At 37.6% G+C, this 17,652-nt stretch overlaps 1 protein-coding gene across 3 annotated transcripts in view; it reads right to left on the bottom strand.

The window, feature by feature from the left end:
* Positions 1 to 15,435, bottom strand: part of LOC126237359 (RNA-binding protein lark) — a 128,938-nt gene extending 113,503 nt beyond the window's left edge. For all 3 annotated transcript variants that reach the window (XM_049947427.1, XM_049947426.1, XM_049947428.1), the window contains exons 1-2: positions 15,305 to 15,435; positions 14,474 to 14,634 (exon numbers count right to left, since the gene is read on the bottom strand). In XM_049947427.1, coding sequence (XP_049803384.1) covers positions 14,474 to 14,617 — 144 coding nt within the window. In that variant the 5' untranslated portion in view covers positions 14,618 to 14,634; positions 15,305 to 15,435. The remainder of the gene's footprint in view (positions 1 to 14,473; positions 14,635 to 15,304) is intronic.
* Between the last annotated feature and the right edge of the window lie 2,217 nt (positions 15,436 to 17,652).

Genomic DNA, 17,652 nt, shown 5'->3' with positions numbered 1-17,652 from the left:
CAATACTAAACCACGACTGGTTCATTCTGGAAAAATGCTGAGGACCTACATTAAAGAATGTCCAGATTGCAGTTAACTTCATGGGCTTGTGTACACACGATAGGAGCTTGAAAGCTAGTCTGAATACTGTTTTCTATTGTGTTTCTAAGCTTTACCCATCAGTCTACTCTAGGTGGGTGGTGATTGATTTCCCTCATTTTAAATATTGTTCCATCAAGGAGTTTCCACTATTGTTACAGATTAGAGTTACACATAAATGTGTCACCAGCTTTATATTATACAAATAAAGTAAAACATTATGAGAGTGAATAAGCTTACTGTGTTCAGAAAGCAACCATATACCACTCACTCAAATAACTTAACACTTTTCAGAGCTTGCAAAATTAAAGAACAAAAAAATTAAATCTGCCCCTTTATACAGGATTAGCATAAAATTTTATTCCAACTTTGTGTTTTCTTTAGGTTTTGATGTACCACTGGACAAATTATGACCCAGGCATCCTCGAGTTCTTCCTCCATAAATTTAAGCTACACTAGTCATAGAAAACTAAGGCAGAAATGTGATATCCACAACATGACAACTGAAGCTGTTTTACAGCAACATGTTAAAAAAAGTATTAATGGAAAACCCTAAAGATGATCATGCTGGTAAGGCTTTCTATCAGGTGTTCAGTACTACAACTCCAGTAATTCTCTGAAGAAACCTGAGACCTACTGGAGATCCATTCACAATCTCTCTTTTACAATGAACTGCATAATTTGTAAAAATGTGTGAAAAGATAACAAATAATAACGCTTTGTCTGCAATTGTGACAAGTGGATTTTTGCAGTGACCCATCTTGGTTTGAGCTTTTGCATGGGAGGGAGGATGGATGAAGTAGCGAACCAACAACTGTTCTAGCCTGCACTGCCACCACTGATCATATGTGGCAGGCACAATTCAAAGTCAATGGACTGAATAATGCCTATCCAGGGATATTGTGCTGCTTCAACAAATGGAGCTCATTTTATCAGTGGTTTACTACATTTCCCCTCACATATAAAAATGTGTTTATTGCCAATTACCAAGTCAAAGTGCAATTTTGATATTTGATGGGCTATCTACGATTAGTGGAAATGGCTATACAATGTAACATTCATTTAGTGCACCTCCAAAGTCATTCGCCTGACAGAAAAAATTCCTAACAAATGTGTGTTTGCCTTCTTAATACCAAATGTTAAAAATAAGCCTGTATATTCCAGTATAGAGCAAATGGGTAAAACACTGGAGTTTAGTAATTTAAACTCTTTGGCCAAGTTTGCTCAACTGTACTCTGAAAATATTAAATGAGGGACCTTGCCACAGGAATTTTTCCAATTGAGTAACTTTTCAGAAGCTTTGCACAACTCCACAGACTTGCAACAATACAGACCTTTTCTTAACAATACATCTTGTACCAGGATTCCTTTTGGCTCCCTTATCTAATAGTAAGCGCCACTGCCTCCAGATTGCATGGTCCCATGCCCCATTTCTGGCCGAGTCAATTGTATTTTCATAGATGTAGGTCACTAAAATGGCATCATGTAGAAAAACTTCCATCAGGGAGGAGGGGGGGCAAAGAAAGACTCCCAGCCAATAAGGCCATAAACTTATAATTAATGTAGGTAATTGTTTCATCCTTAGACAATAAGTCGTTGATCTAAAGATAAAATCACATGCCTCACCTCAGAAGTAACCTTTCACATCCAAGTCCATTTTCACTCCTGGAAGTCTTTTAGATTTGTTCTGCAAATCTGCACAAAGTGGCATGAAATCAACTCCCACTTTCGATGCAAGAGAAGCCAATCCTCATTTCTGACATCTTCAGTACGTGAAGTGTTAACAAAAGAAAGTTTCACATCAGCTGAAGAGAAAGAACTGGGAAAGATGGATAAGACCAACAATGAAAGAAAAATACAACTGAGATATGGCTAAAGAGGAGTGGCAGTGCCTAAGCTTGCTAAACTTTTTAAGAATTTATGAAGCAATCTTTGATTAAAGCTGGAGCACAAACACTCTTCAGAATTCTTTCTGGCAAAATAAAATCTAATACACCTACATAGTTGTGGTGCAAGAGGTTAAGGGACCAAGAAACTGATTTTGTGAGTCTTAAATCTGTGGACAGAATTAAAAAGTATCACAAGCATAACACGAGACCATTTGACATCGGCAAGTAAGTAAAGCACCCAGAAGACACAGATGTCAATGTAACTTCATAATCAGATATAAACATAACTTCATACATGAACACTATTAGCAAGTACATAAATGACTACAATTTCACGTTTCCAGGACAGAACAGCCACCACAGTGCATTAATTTTGTTCATGTGTTGTGTTACAAGGCCTGGCAAAGTACTGAGGGGCACAAACAGCGTTAAGATACCGAACGATCACTGAAGGGGACAGATGTTGCTGACCCATGAGAGGGAACATTATCTGCACCCGACAGTTCGATAGTGGTCTCATAGTGAGTCTCCAGATGACTGGCTGATCAATATTGCAATATCGAGATTTGCGGGGCATTGGCCTGTGACACTGGGAAGGACTGCACAGGGCCTTGAAAACAGGCATACTTGTCAAAGGTTTACAAGACTACAACGACAACGGAGGTTTGCCAAATCCTAAGGCTCATTGTAAGCCTAAATGTCAGTCTGCCATCAGGGAACTGATGGACTCTTGCATTTTGTGTCATCCCACCACTTGCCAAATATTAGCAGCAACTGAACTTTGGAATTATTACTCCATGCACAGACTGCCATTGACACAGCAACACAAATGGCTGTTTTGGAGTGGTGCCAAGACCACAAAGCATAGTTGGTTGGTTGGCTTAAAAGAGGGGGAAAGGGACCAAACTATGAGGTAATCAGGCCCTTGTTCCGAATAAAACAATGCCACAAGTGTGAGAATAAAAGAAACGGGACAGAACTCCAAACAGAATGAAAGGAAAATCACAAGAACGATGAAGGGCAACAAACATGTAAATGGACAAAAGGGGTCAAGGAAACCACAGAAATGGGATGAAGACATTAGAACGACAAAGCAGATTACCATGGCTGACTGACCATGAGAATCCACAAAGCTTAGACTGCCCATGAATGTTGTTACAGTGAATTCAGCAATGGGTCACAGTTCTGCACTACCCAGGGTTACCATCATCATCGTTTATGCTGGCGACATGGGGAAACATCACATCATTCCCAAGTACCAAAGAGGCACATTATTCCTGACACCATGATGTAAGGAGAATCACAGACTTCATGTCGCAGCTGATCAGGTGAACTGACAGCACAACCTCCTCCAGTGTTATCCCTGCAAGACAGTATAGAGCGATTTTTCAACACAGCAATAGCAGTCCACAAGTGGCACCTGTGTGTATGACCTGTGTGCAAGATAGGTTACTATTGCGGTCAATGAGACTCCCAAAAGTGAATGCGTGATACTAGTTGACAAATCGATCCCAATGCCAGTATCTCAGTTGTGGGTCAGCTTGTAGCAAGAGAGGATGTAACAGTTTCAGACACTCTTCCCAACCCAATCAGTGCATGCATTTAGGCCAGACTGTGTGCAACTCACTTGTTAAGTGGGCTCTTATTTCCAAGTTTATTGTAAATTTAACAATTTTGTAAGCATTGAAATAAAATCACATACCCTGTCAACCTGTAACATTGTTTCCTTCACCCTTTCAAGGTGCTTAACCTTTTCCAGAAACAGCTTTCCATATCTAAGTAGTCCAAACGAAATTAATTTTTCAATATTCCATTGATGTATGCAAGGCTTAGCTACGTACTTTTGAGCTTATGTTAAATGAGAGTTACGGTGCGATGGAGTGACATTTATCATTGATTTATAGATTTTTGCTTCCAAACTGGTTAGGCTTAATTATTTTAAGTGAAATTCAGCATATAGCTAATGGATGTGAAACACCAGACAAAAATGTGTTCTACCTTTCCTCCTTAACAGAGGACCAGAAAACTGATTGTCTCTTACTTCTTAAGGTTAGACTGATCACATGTATTTTTCTCATAAACACATAGTACAGTTTTACCTTCCATTCAGGAGTATACAGTCCCACAGAAAGAGGTGAAATTTTAATGAAGTTTTATATTACAGCACACCTAACAGTGCTAGTTGTTCATGGGGTTTCCGAGGAAGTTACTGATTAAATTGTAATTCAATATCCATCTTCACATTAGCTGGAGATTAATTACCCAGCAGAACTGTTTAGTGAATCTCATCCCAATTCATGTGGGCTACCACCATAGTTTCAATGTTATTCGAAACATTTTTCAACATTGTTTAGGAATTATGTTGGAGTAATTATAGACACCATCATAATCATTCAGGAAAACTTTCATAAATCATTCCAGTGTTGGTTTACAGCAATCCCTCCCAGTAAAGTCTTAATCTATTGCAGTTCCATTTACCCCTACAACACTGTAAATGTATGTCATCAGTTGGAATCATAAAGGTAATTAACCCAACAGCAGAGTTTGTATTTTACTGTCTTAAATTGCAAAAATAACCTGTCTAAATTAAGCAAAATAATTCCATCCACGATTACTCCCCAACTGCAAATCAGCCAACGAGCTCTCAATGATAAAAATACACAGAGGGTGTCCAGGAAGTAGGGATGAACACTTAAGTTCTACAGAACATATGAAAGCAATTCAAAATGTAATTTTTATTACAGACAGATGAAGCTGCTTCTCCCACTTCAGCATGAAAAATTCTATCTCCTTATTACCACCCAGGGCTGCAGAGCAACAAGCAATGTGTTCATTGAAGAGGTCGATGACACGTTCACAAACATCTAGTGGTATGCTGTTAATAACCCTTTTAATTTCATCCTTCAATTGGTGTACTTTTCATCGTGTTTCAGTAAAGGTCACTGTTCAGTGACAGTAGCTGCCTCATTTTCGAAGCACAGGCCGATTACTCCTGCCCAGAACCCACACCGCCATCACTCGTGGATTTCAGTTACCCCTAATTCTACAGTTCTGATAATTGATGTAGCCACTGAGGTGAAAAAAGAAAAAAGTTCTTTTGGGAAGTTCTAGTTCTCCACTTGTCGAGCCAATATCCATATAGCATACCGCAGTCTCTTTCCATGATTTGCAAGCTTCAACTCTTGTGCAAGTTGATTACAGTATGCATGCATTTTCAGATCTTTTGAAAGGATTCCATGCAGTGAACTTTGTGATAAATTCAGTTGTTGGTCTTGTTGGCCAACAGATCTTCTGGGCCTACAGTTACACTGTACACACCCAACAACATTTTCTTGTGTTCGAACAGAATGCGGTAATCCTGTTTTCTTAATGTTTGAAACAGGACCTGTAGCCTGAGACTTCTGGACCAACTGCCCAACTCATTCGGGCAGAGCAGTATTACGTCCAAGTGTCACACGCAATTCATGAACAGATAGCATGGGACTTTTCTGCAGTTTTTTAAATAACTTATCACTTTGATACATTGCTTAGTTACCCGCTCCATGATGAAAATAGCATCAATGCACACCACACACACCCAAACCATTAGGCTACTAATGGAGAGCAATGCAGATAAACATCAAAAACTACAGCTGCCAACCATCATATGACAAAATAGCACAAAATTCAAATTTGTCCTTACTTCCTGGACACCCATTATAAAGAATAGATGCTGTGTCAAAAATGAACCTCAACCACAGGCAACACTACCGATCAGTCTTACCATATCTTGTCAACTCAGAACCAGATAACCTATAAACTAAACATAGACCTTTGGCCGAGCTACTGTGCAAAACCAGTATCACATAATTGTTCAGTCTCAGGCAATTTAACGAAATGGAGTGGCAGCAGCAGAATTTTCAAACAGCCACCTCTTCACAAATATTTCATCCAATCCAAAGTCTCTCTTATGTCACTATTACGATAAAGTTGAGGGGATGTGACAAGCAATAAGCACCAGATACAATATATATTTAAAACTTAGCTGGTGCTAAATTTTAGTTTTACAAGTCAAACCCGCTCAAATGAATTTATCAAAATCACACTAGTTTGAAGAACACTGTGTTTTATAATTGAGGGCCTGAAACTGTCCAATAAGCAGCTAACTTAACCTACACTCCAGGCTACACAACAGACCAGGCTCTCTGAATGATTATCAGTATCAATGAGGACATCACTGGTCAAAGCAGAATGAACTTCACTGTTCTCTACATAGGAAATTAATAGCACCACTATTAACAGACAATCTGCAATTTCCAACAGTTTTGGTTTTCATCAAAATGTCTACTGTGCATTATGTAATTTCCCTTTTGCTGAATTGTTATTAGTGTTGTGTGACTCATTTGACTCATGCCTGAGGAGTTGTACCCTTATTGAGAACCGCACACACTGGAAAAGGTGCACTTACCCAAGGGTCCATGACTTATCCAAAGCATGCTGCTGCTGCTGCTGTTAACAGTTTGCATGATTAATGATGGGAAGAAGTGCACATGATCATCTTGATTTGGATATGGGTAGCCAATCACACTCCACATTCATTATTTCCTATCCTTTGTAAATGAGATTAGCTGGTATTATTTTCACTCTCAGAAATTTAAGCTGAGCTACCACAACCACCATCTTGAGAAACATACAATGAAACAAACAAAAAATGAGTTTACTCTCTTAAAAATTAGTGATGGTTAATCTCTCACTCCCCTTTCAGAAAAGAAACTCAATATATTCATCCCACCAAAGTGAATCCTGCAATATCACCCATCTGGCTACGACCAACAATAACTAGCGATGGGAAAATTTCATACGAATGTGATAACATGAAACCTCCAGCTTTTTTTACAAAATATTATGAACCTGAATTTTCCCCACTTCCATGAAAAAATCTGATATATTTGAAGACACCAGCTTACAGATTTTGGTATCAGTAGGTTTAAATTGGATCTTTACTTTTATTCTTGAGGCTGTGGCATGTGCAAACTGATGCTTAGATGATGTGTCAACTTCAGATGCCCAAGTCAACCTTCCTGGCCCCATGGCACCTCTTGATTATGTTGTAACTGGGCTCTGCTACAGGTCAGGGTGTCGCCAAACTTAATTTGACAGAATAAAAGTATGAGTAAATGTTGCAACGAATGTTCTCAGTGTTCTGTTCTCAAGTACATCTACTGTGTGCATGTCAGTTGCCCTGTGCTGTAATTGACATAAGCAAACCAAATACAGTTCTGGCTTAGTTTTTAAAGCCGGAATGCCTCATTTGCCAGTTTTCATAACCGTACTTATGAAATTAACACAGTTTAATTATTGCACAGAATTAAAAATCTTTCCAAAATGTGATGTTCTTAGGATAATTGGCTATGCAAAAGTTTCGGGAAGCATGATGTTGGATAAACTTACCTCCACTCCATGTTCCAACACTTTGAAGAGGTACTCCGTATTATATAGGAAGTTTCAATTATGAAACCAGCAAATTTTTTAAAAATATTAAGTATTTCAAACAGCAAACCACACTGGATTGCACCTTCAAGCTCACCTACCAATTTTCACGGCCACACATATGCAAATCTGTATCCACAGCAGTTGGCACTTGTTTCAACAACCAGATGGTAATGATTAACTTTAGTACAGATAGCATGGCAAACAGCTTGTTATGTATTCCTGGAATGACAGCTTCTGCGGTGTAGATTTTCTGAAGTGATAAGTCTCCTCAAAATTAAATGAAACAGCAACTTTTCATGCTGGTAGAAAATATGGACACTGTCAAATGTCTGCTGTTTTATGAAACAGTTTGGCTCCCCTCTTCAAATATAGAATCCAAGCGGCCATTTTTCACACTGTAGGGAGTCCCATTTATTTTTACCACTTCAAGTAACTACATCCAGAAACAAATAATAAATGTATCAACAACACGATTAACTACCAGAGTGACATTAACCAGCATGGTTTCACTTTTTGTAACCCTTTGTTACAATATAAACCCTAATACATTTTTCTTAAAGAACACCCTTTACTTTTTTCAGTAATCCATCTCTCATCAAAACCCGCTCAGAAATTATCACAATTCACCATTTACATAAACATATTAAAAACTTTCTAGACTCCTGTGCCAGCATACAGTGCAGTTACCCATGATAAACTCTCCTGCTGGAGTTGACAGTAAATAAAACAATGTTCTCTTATTTATTACAATACAGCTAGATGTAATACAGTACTGCAGTACTTTTAAAAAATGTTCTGCACAGTAAAGGCAGTCCTTTATTGTGGTTTAATGTGAGCATAATGCTACTCAGGCAGAGAACCTCTTTAGAGATTGACATCCTGACTGAATCCACCTTCCGATCTTCATGCAGTAACTTTTCTTTAGCTTACATTCTCTAGATGACCAGCATTCTATTTTCTCTTCATTGGTGTACATACTACTAACAGAAACATTCAAATCAAGATGTTTCATTAAATGACTGGTGGGCATTTTCTTAGTGTTTCCAACTGTTTGCTGTTAACTAGAAAGTGGACAAGTTGTGTTACCCCCTTACACCTTCACTGCAAGCTAGTACACAGGATTCAAATTTTATGATATGATTTTAATAATTTCATGTTGATGTGATTGGTAAAACTGTTTCTGAAAAGTGTCAAAGGGGAATGAATTAAAAAAGTGTACAATTTAGATAGAGTGCTGCTGATGACTTTGTAACAAACTTACAATAGGAAACCATGCTGTTTATGTCCATTAATAGCTAAACATTTGTTTGATAAGATTATTTTGCTTCTAGAGAAAAAGTTGTTTGAGACAGTCAAGATAAATGGGGCCCTCCACAAGTGTTTAATATATATTGTCTCCAAATAGCAATTTGAAGTTACAGGACTGCTTACTTTTGAAAAACTCAACATTGTATGTGATCACTGCACTGGATGTCCGCCCCCGGTAGCTGAGTGGTTAGTGCGACACTGTCAATCCAAAGGGCCCGGGTTCGATTCCCGGCTGGGTCGGAGATTTTCTCCGCTCAGGGACTGGGTGTTGTGTTGTCCTAATCATCATCATTTCATCCCCATCGACGCGCAAGTCGCCGAAGTGGCGTCAAATCGAAAGACTTGCACCAGGCGAACAGTCTACCCGACGGGAGGCCCTCGTCACACGACATTTCATTTAATTTCACTGCATTGGATGCAAATTTATTTTCAATAAATTTTATGTAAAGCTTTTTTAAAAAACAACTGAACCAAATCAGCTGTGTGATTATATTCAACGGAAGACTGAAAAGCCAATGAAATAAGACATCAGCAAACACAAAATTTGGCAAAAAAATTCTTCCCTGCCCTTAATTATTACCAACGAGAACACACTTTGAAAGTCATGGACATGAAGAGCATGTCAGTCCAGATCTTAAATCATACCGTCAAGAAGCCGACCTCAAATTTAATTGAAAAAACACTTTCAGAGAGGTTTTAAGTGTAGTGGTTGGTACTACTGTTGAAACCAGTTACGACACTGAAGGGACAGGTGGTTTACAGTCATACCAGATAGTCGCACAAACTATGTTTCGGTTTTGTTGTTTTCATAAAAACCTGTTAATTTTTGGCTGCCTTGTAGTTAACACTTCAGAAAGTACCAGAAAAAACCATTTACAATACATAATTTTACCAAAATGAAAAGACTTAACTTTAAAATGCAATACAGTCGCACATTCTATAGTATTCTGTTCCATTTAAGGCTATCGGTTACCTTTGTTTACTTTCTGCATTAAAATGTGTGTACACATTTTTCATTTTATGCCGCCTTTGTTTCAGCAACTATATTTTAAACCAACAATCTACAGATAACAAGAGCTTGAAAATAAGTGTTACATTGTGCTCAGTAATCCCCAAATACAGCACATAACAAAAATGAAGATTGGGTGCCATCACTGATGTATTTCACTGAAAATTTAAGAAATGTCTTATAAAGTAAGTCGCATTAAGTGGTGGCATATCTATCGATTTTTTTAAATACAGCTTTTACAAATGGTTATAGGAAATACACTGTCAAAAGCCATGTTGCTACAAATGGTATTAACAGCATATCGAGGCCATGGTCTATCTTATTGCAATCTACCTATGAAATGAAAGAATCTAACAAGTCTCTGGGCATATCAATTTGATCCAGAGATCTATACTCTACTCCAATTATTACCAGGATGTAGCCACCCATCTCATAAAATTCTCAACTCAGCAACAACATGGCCTCGAGAAAAAACTTCCAATTGGATTGGAGGTGGCCCCTAACACTTCTTGCGATAATGGCAATCACATTTATCTGAATCTGAATGTATCTTTCCTATCAATTCTCCAAGTGGTTAGGTAACGTGTCAAAGTATTTAAGAACAAATTTTTCTACTTCAAATGAGCACACCACTAATCACCATGGTGCATACACCCTAGACAACCAACAAAAAACCCAGCATTTTTTTCATCCAGAAGAAAGCTGGGAAAAAACAGGAATTTTTTAGAATCTGAGGAATTTATTTTAGTTTTCAGTTAGATCTTTGTAATTTTAACTGATACTTTTACTTTAGCCTGCCAGTGAAGACTAATGTTGCACCAACAAAATACAAACAAGAGAAAAACAGCAAAATGAAACTTCAATCGCAAAGAAAATGCACAATTTACAACAAAACAGTGCACACACAAGTGTATGCCGACAGCAAGTTATGTCAAAGACTATAGGATGAAAACTATGCTATACTTCATAACCAACTGCTTCTGATGAGCGCAGAGTCAACTGTTTCCATTAGTTTCATTTGAGCGGTTGCCAGCAGACTTGCAGGCATGAGAAGAGCTCAAGTTGTGTGCACTCCCACTTCTTGTTAGCTGTATAAGCAGTAGCAGCAAGCTGCCAGATTCACAGTTGCACAGTGCAGTATGAGTTAAGAGGTGGGAGGGGGAGTAGTCTCCAGGTGATCCGTGTTAATGTTACATAATTTTTGCTGTTTTCTTTTTGTTTACAGCACTTTTGAAATGAAAACAAAACTGCTTTCTGTGGCTGGGGGGCTATCAAGTGAATTAAAACACATAATGTAAAACAATGTTTTTAGCTTAAGTTTTCTGATTTTATTTCCACATTACTGCCAATGATGAATTAATAGCCTTGCCTACTTCTGGACATATGAATGTGCACTTTAAGCCAAATTGTGCATTTTAATAGTTTACAAAATGTTGATGCCCTTGGTGTATTCTGTTTCTTCTATGACGTGACATAGGGCTAAGCAGGCAAATATGGTCAGTAATACTGAATAAAATCTTTGGTTTTAACTGTATTGAGAAGCTTTGGCAAAATTTTACAAATCCACCTTGTGTGACAATGCTTTATGTATTTATGTTTCAGCACTTGTCTGGTACCTCCTCTAGACATTATTTCTTAATTAGTGTTTATGTCTTAAATTTACAGAATGCCATTCTTTGATAAATTACCGACTGGCAGCACATTGTATTTTATCATTGTAACTTCCCAAATGCTTTATATTTACTCAGGGAGTACAATATAGAAAGTTTGTCTTCACAGAATCATATTAATTTTTTATACCATTTGAAGAAGCCATGAAAAATTTATTGTCCTTAGTTCTAGCACATTTAAATTGCAGTTTTTTAATTTCTGCAAGAAATTTTTATTTATTCTTACTACCTTTTTGCAGTGCTGTGTGGATGTAAATCTGATTGGAAATGCTGGATAACAGTATTGGAAAAACAAGCCTGCTTCCTTATCTGGATAAAATATGATAAAACATTTGCCCTAAGTACAATAACTCCATATGTCCTCACCAAACAACATGCTGCAGTGCCGCACATGGTCGTGTGATGCTCCAGTAGAGTAAAGTGGAATGTTTGAGATGCGCCGTCGGCTTTGGCCAGTGACAATGTTAATGACTGCTGTCACTTCTTTTGGTGCATATATTAACAGTTTTGTTATGAATTGGAAAAGACGTCGAATGTGATTGTAAACGAAACCTAATTGTAGTGACAGATTGATCTGCAACTTTGCCCGATGTCTAGGTTAAGTTGGAAGGTGATGGTTGTGAACTGGCAAAGGCAATGGAAGCAAGACAAAAAAATCTTGTTGTGACAATGATCTGTACCTTAACTCATCTGAAAAAAGGTACCAGTGACATCATGGAGCATCACCATATTGTTAACAGCATGTCACACTTTTCCTATGTCAATGGTCAAAGCTAAACACTTAACCATTCCTCTCTACACACAGTACCCAGGAAATTCCAAACAGAAACACATCAAAGAGAGTATAAGTAGGCCAAACACCAAGCATGGACTTCCTATATCATAGCTGCACCTGTTTTCTGGCATTCTCTGACAACTGTTCAAACGAATCTATTTCAAACAATTCATGGGAAAATATTGTGAATGGTAGTTTGAGGAATACTTTCAAACTTTTGACAACATCAATTATGATTGTGAGAATGTGTGTTGAATTTCTTAAATCACAGAGCATTTGACTCTTACTGACAACACATTGAGGACCATCCACTGAGAAATTGCAAGCCCAGAAGACCAGCCACTTAAAATTTTATTGGTACACTTGTGTCTGATATAACCTAAAGGACATCATGCAGAAAAAGGACCAATATTACATGTGAAAGCTTGGCTTTGCTTGTAGCTATTGTATATGTACATTAATTTACACACTGTGTTCACACTTAACAGTGATGTTGCTGTTGGCTGACTACAACCCGTGGCCTACGCTGAATATCTGCTGTTACTGGCAGACGATTGACAAAAGTACAATGCAATCTATTTCAGCACTTCGGAACCTAATGTCCTGTATTTGGCGGAATTTTTTATAATTTCATAATACGAGAACACTAAGTGTACATGCTGCCTTGCACCAAGGACTATTAAAATACACGTTTTCACTGTGTTTCGTTTCATGAAGTGCCAGGATGTTCTACATCATCAGGGTATTAAACTTTCACAAAAGGACTGGTAAGTTTCACAGCTCCAAGTGAAAGTATACTGTCAATGCAGAAAACGTGTATTTTTCTAGGGGTAATTCAGGAATTTTTCTTGTCCACCTACACACCCTAACACACACTTTAGTACAGATTACTTTAGAGTAGATTTGCCATGATGGATGACAAGTTTCGTCAGCATATAGGAAAAATGTTTTAGTACAGTATCTTGACGGCCATCTCCTGAAGGTCACAATAATTTCATAAATTTGTTGCAACGCATATGTCACAACCTTCACAATCTCCATCAATGTCACTTGATAACCAATTTGGAGCAAAAGTAAAAAGTAGCACTGGGTTGAACTAATTTGACAAAGCTAAGGAAAACATGAATGATGGCTAAGAGCGGGAGTACATATGACTTCTTGAAGTACAGTGAAGGGAAGGCACTATCCCAGCATCTGTCTGGAGTGATTTTAAGACAATCACAGAAAACCTAACTCTGGATAGCCGAATGCAAACTTCTGTAGTCCATCCAAATGACAGTCCAGTGTGTCAACAATTGTGCAACCTTGCAACAAAGAGCTACGTTTAAAGAGCCAATGAGATTCTTATTAGTTATTTCCTTGGCATTGTAAATGAAATTGGATGATACTTTAAATATCTGCAATCTACGGTATGCTCTTAGATACCTGCATAACACCTCAAAAATCAAAACACTCAGGAAAAAGGAACAGCTGAATACTTGTACAATTCACTAGCTATTATGTACTGCCAGTGACCAATAACTTGCCAACAGTTGCAAGTTAAAAGTTGCATAGGTGAAATTGTAGGATGGACTCCAGCTGGTCTTATACTTACTGTCTAGATCTGCCTACAGAAATAGTGTAAGACACCATAGGATGCAAGTATACAGTAAGTTAAATAATATTCAATGGAAGCACCATTACACTGCCCGTGACTTCTGTTGCATGGCACCGTTGGTAACAGTTCGTGTGCTGAATAAGGGCAAGTGAACATGACAAATGACTTGTTTGTAATTTTGTATTTTACGCTGAGGTACTGTAAATCACAACTCAGAAAAACAGTACCTGCAACAGCCAAGATTATAAGAAAGTGATACTTGCTTGCTGTATACTATAACTCCGACCAACGAATAGTTGGAAACATTAGCAGGCAGCAAACCCTGGACGACATTAAATGCACTTAAACCAAGAAGTTTGCTTTGTAATTTAAGTACTGCTTCTCTCTCTCTCTCTCTCACACACACACACACACACAAAACTGATTATGCATATACTTCAAGTACCTTCAGTTCTTCCTCATGACTACAAACTATATACACTTCAGACTTACCTTAAACCGTTCCAGTTAAAGCCTCGAACTTGCAGATCGTAGAAAACCCATCCAATTCAAACACTTCATAGTACTATTTACAACTACTGAATTATAACAGTATTTGGTTCGAATGCCTCAAATTTATGAACTGATTTTACTATACATTAGTGCTTAACTCAGCCACATACATCTCATACTTACCACGAATCCATAATTCTTCACCACGTCACATTCTACAACTTTTCCATATTTTTCAAAAAGTGGCTTAATATCATCCACAGTAGTTTTGTCAGCCAAGTTGCCGACGAATATCTTGAATGTGCCTACACTACTGAAGCCTGGCATTTTGAGTGGCACCAGACCTGTAACAAGTTTCAAAACATGCAATACAAGCGTCGGTTGTATTACCGTAATTCGAAACAGAAGAATGTTTTAATCGTGGAACCATTTTTACTCGGCGTGAAGTATATAAAATATACTAGCAAATACATTACCAAAATCTTTAACATGCTATTCTATGCCTTCAGAGTTTGCCTTGCACGGTGCCGTAAACGCCATTCAAATTCCCACCCGGTGAAGTAACCTTACTGCCACAATTGCCAATGTAATATCACCAGCTACTAAATAATCATAATGCAACTCATCTTAACACAACTTACCCGCTCATCTACCGATTTTGAATTAGAACTGCCTTACAATTTTACAAAAACACACACCGTATCTCCAATGGCGTTCCTGTAGCATCCAGAACAATTAAAATGGCGCCTGCGGGGTAATGCCCTCATAACGAAATTTTAAAATTAAAGATTACTACCTATACACACAAATGTAACTGCAGTTAACTCTCGAGCACTTCTACTCACATAACAGCAAAATCTAATCTTATAAATATTGATCATACTTCAAATTGCGGCCTACCGCTCCACCACGAGTAACACTGCCTACACGAATTATCAATTACAACACACTAACAAAAAGTAATAAACAAATTCAATAACATACATATACAATTCCATATAAAGAAACAGTTACCAGCTTATGAGACGCTAATACTCGGCAATATTTGAGTATCAAGCCCAAACAAGACGATGCCGCAATGGCGCTTCCTCCTTCCACTACGTACAAGACACCAGAGGAGAAAATGGCGTACTGACGACAGACAGCGTTCATCAATTTGAGCCAAAGATAAACTACAATCGAAGAGAAATATCCACACGAAACCAACTGCACATTAATACCCATCACGTAGAAACCATCTGAGCAGTTCTATTGACTGAATTGTTTCTAACAAAAAGGCAACAAAATAAAAAGAACGTAAAAACTATATAAATGGCCAAGATACAGGCAGTTTTCACACATTAATTTACTCTGAGAGATCCAGGGCGACGAAGACGACTAGCGAAATTAAGGCAAATTCACACTTGCCATTACGTCACGCTAAGTCATGTCAAAACATTCAACAATGGGCCAACTATACAATCTCGGGTTAAATCCAGTGGTAGCTAACCGAGGAATAGGCAAACCACGGGTTAACAAGTTGGACCAAGATGGCGACGAGTAAAATACGTTCATTAAATAGTGTGCAAATAAAACTATGTAAATGCAAGTGTCTTGTGCGTAAAATGCAAAACACGAGTGGAGGTATGAAAAACTGTTCTGTGCCAAGTGGTAAAATTATTTATGTACTGTTATGTAACATGTATTTGAAATTGTGCAGTAATGTACAAAGTAAGCTATATCCCACATCAAAAAATGTTTGTTGGATGGGTGCTTAACAAATAAATAGACTTGGAGGTGCACTGTACAATACCATTTCATTCCCCAGTTAATTTTTCCCAAAGTAGCGTTCCTGTCCAGTTTAGTTGGCAACAAGTTAAGAGCACACTGAGTATTTTCGCCTACATAATTTCGTATTTACTTTATTCGTCGTCTGCAAATATAGCATGTCTAACATTAAGTGATAAGCGTTCCAGATCACAAAATTGCTCCTTGAGGATATTTTGAAGCTGGTAGATACTGCAGACGAGTTTAAGGGCGCAGCAGAGAACATGAAAACTTTTGCGGTCTCATTCAATGAAAACATTAGTGTAAAACAGTTAACTAAATTTGCTGGGCACTTGAATGTATAACAATATAACGATTTATCGTAAAATTAGTTAAAGGATCAGGTATTTGTTGTTTGACCAGTAAGAGATCTTTTTAGATTTCTGAGTAAAGTATGGGAAAAAATACGCAACAGTTTTGATTAATCAACAGCTTCACACAGATCAACAGACCTAAAACAGGTATACATATTTTCCTACCAAGAAAGAAATAAGTAAATATTACGCCTAGAAAACGTAGCAGTGGCGCCTCGTAAGTGGAATGTAAGTTCCAAGTTGTGTAAATCAAATTTACAATTTGATAAAATTTGCCAAGGGAAGGATGCCGCAGTCCAAGTAAGGATATAATATAAAAGCAACTGTGAAACACTGCCTGCTTAGTGAAACAGTTGGTATTTTCAGAGTCTAAAACTATGACAACACAGACATCATTGAGACTGATTTGGCTGACAATCCTGAGTGGTGTTACTGGCTAATTTGCCGTTGTATTTACGTCTTAGAAGGATTAAATCTTTGCAGCAGCAAGGGGTTTCTATAAAAAGTATCTTTGCTGAATTACTTAACATTGTACATCCATTTTTGCAGTTATTTGGCTTATATAAATCTTGTTTCCATGATATGATTATTAATAAATATATTTAGCGTAAATGTGAAGTATAAGATGTCAACGTTTACAGTAAACAACCATTATCTTTTTTATAGTCCTGGTACAGAAATGTACCTCTGGCAAATATCCAAACTGGAAGCTGTTATAGTATCTCACCCTAAGTGTTTGAGGAACAGTAGCTCTATCATACATACTTTTGACTTCTGCAATCATCTTTAGCAACTGTATGTAATCTGGGAGGGAAGGGGAAGTAACTGGAGGAATGACACTGTCATTGTGTTCTTCTTTTTCTACAGTCATCTCAGCTTAAAACTGTCAGTTTTGCTTTCAGAAAAAAATATCTGTTTCAAATGAGGAAGAATTAACAGAGTTGGGGGTGCTGCTTCAAAAGTAGCATGACAAGAATAGGTTAAGGGTGGGTGAACTGTATTGGTTGAAAAAAAGCAAAGTTCTAAATTAGGATCAGAATATACAAATAAAACGAATGATTTCAGAATAAAAGTATATTATTCCATATACGTGTGTTTATTTTATTTTCACTTAGTTGCAACAGAGAACTGAAATAATTAACAAAACTGTCTGTTGTATACATTGTCCAGTGTCACACAGATTCTTTTAATAATTCTGCTAGCTGTCCCCTTGTCAGTACCAATGACATCTCCAATGACAGA

The sequence above is a fragment of the Schistocerca nitens genome, chromosome 2 (assembly GCF_023898315.1).
Source record: "Schistocerca nitens isolate TAMUIC-IGC-003100 chromosome 2, iqSchNite1.1, whole genome shotgun sequence".
Taxonomy (NCBI): domain Eukaryota; kingdom Metazoa; phylum Arthropoda; class Insecta; order Orthoptera; family Acrididae; genus Schistocerca; species Schistocerca nitens.
This window is presented reverse-complemented; position numbering and strand designations above follow the sequence as displayed.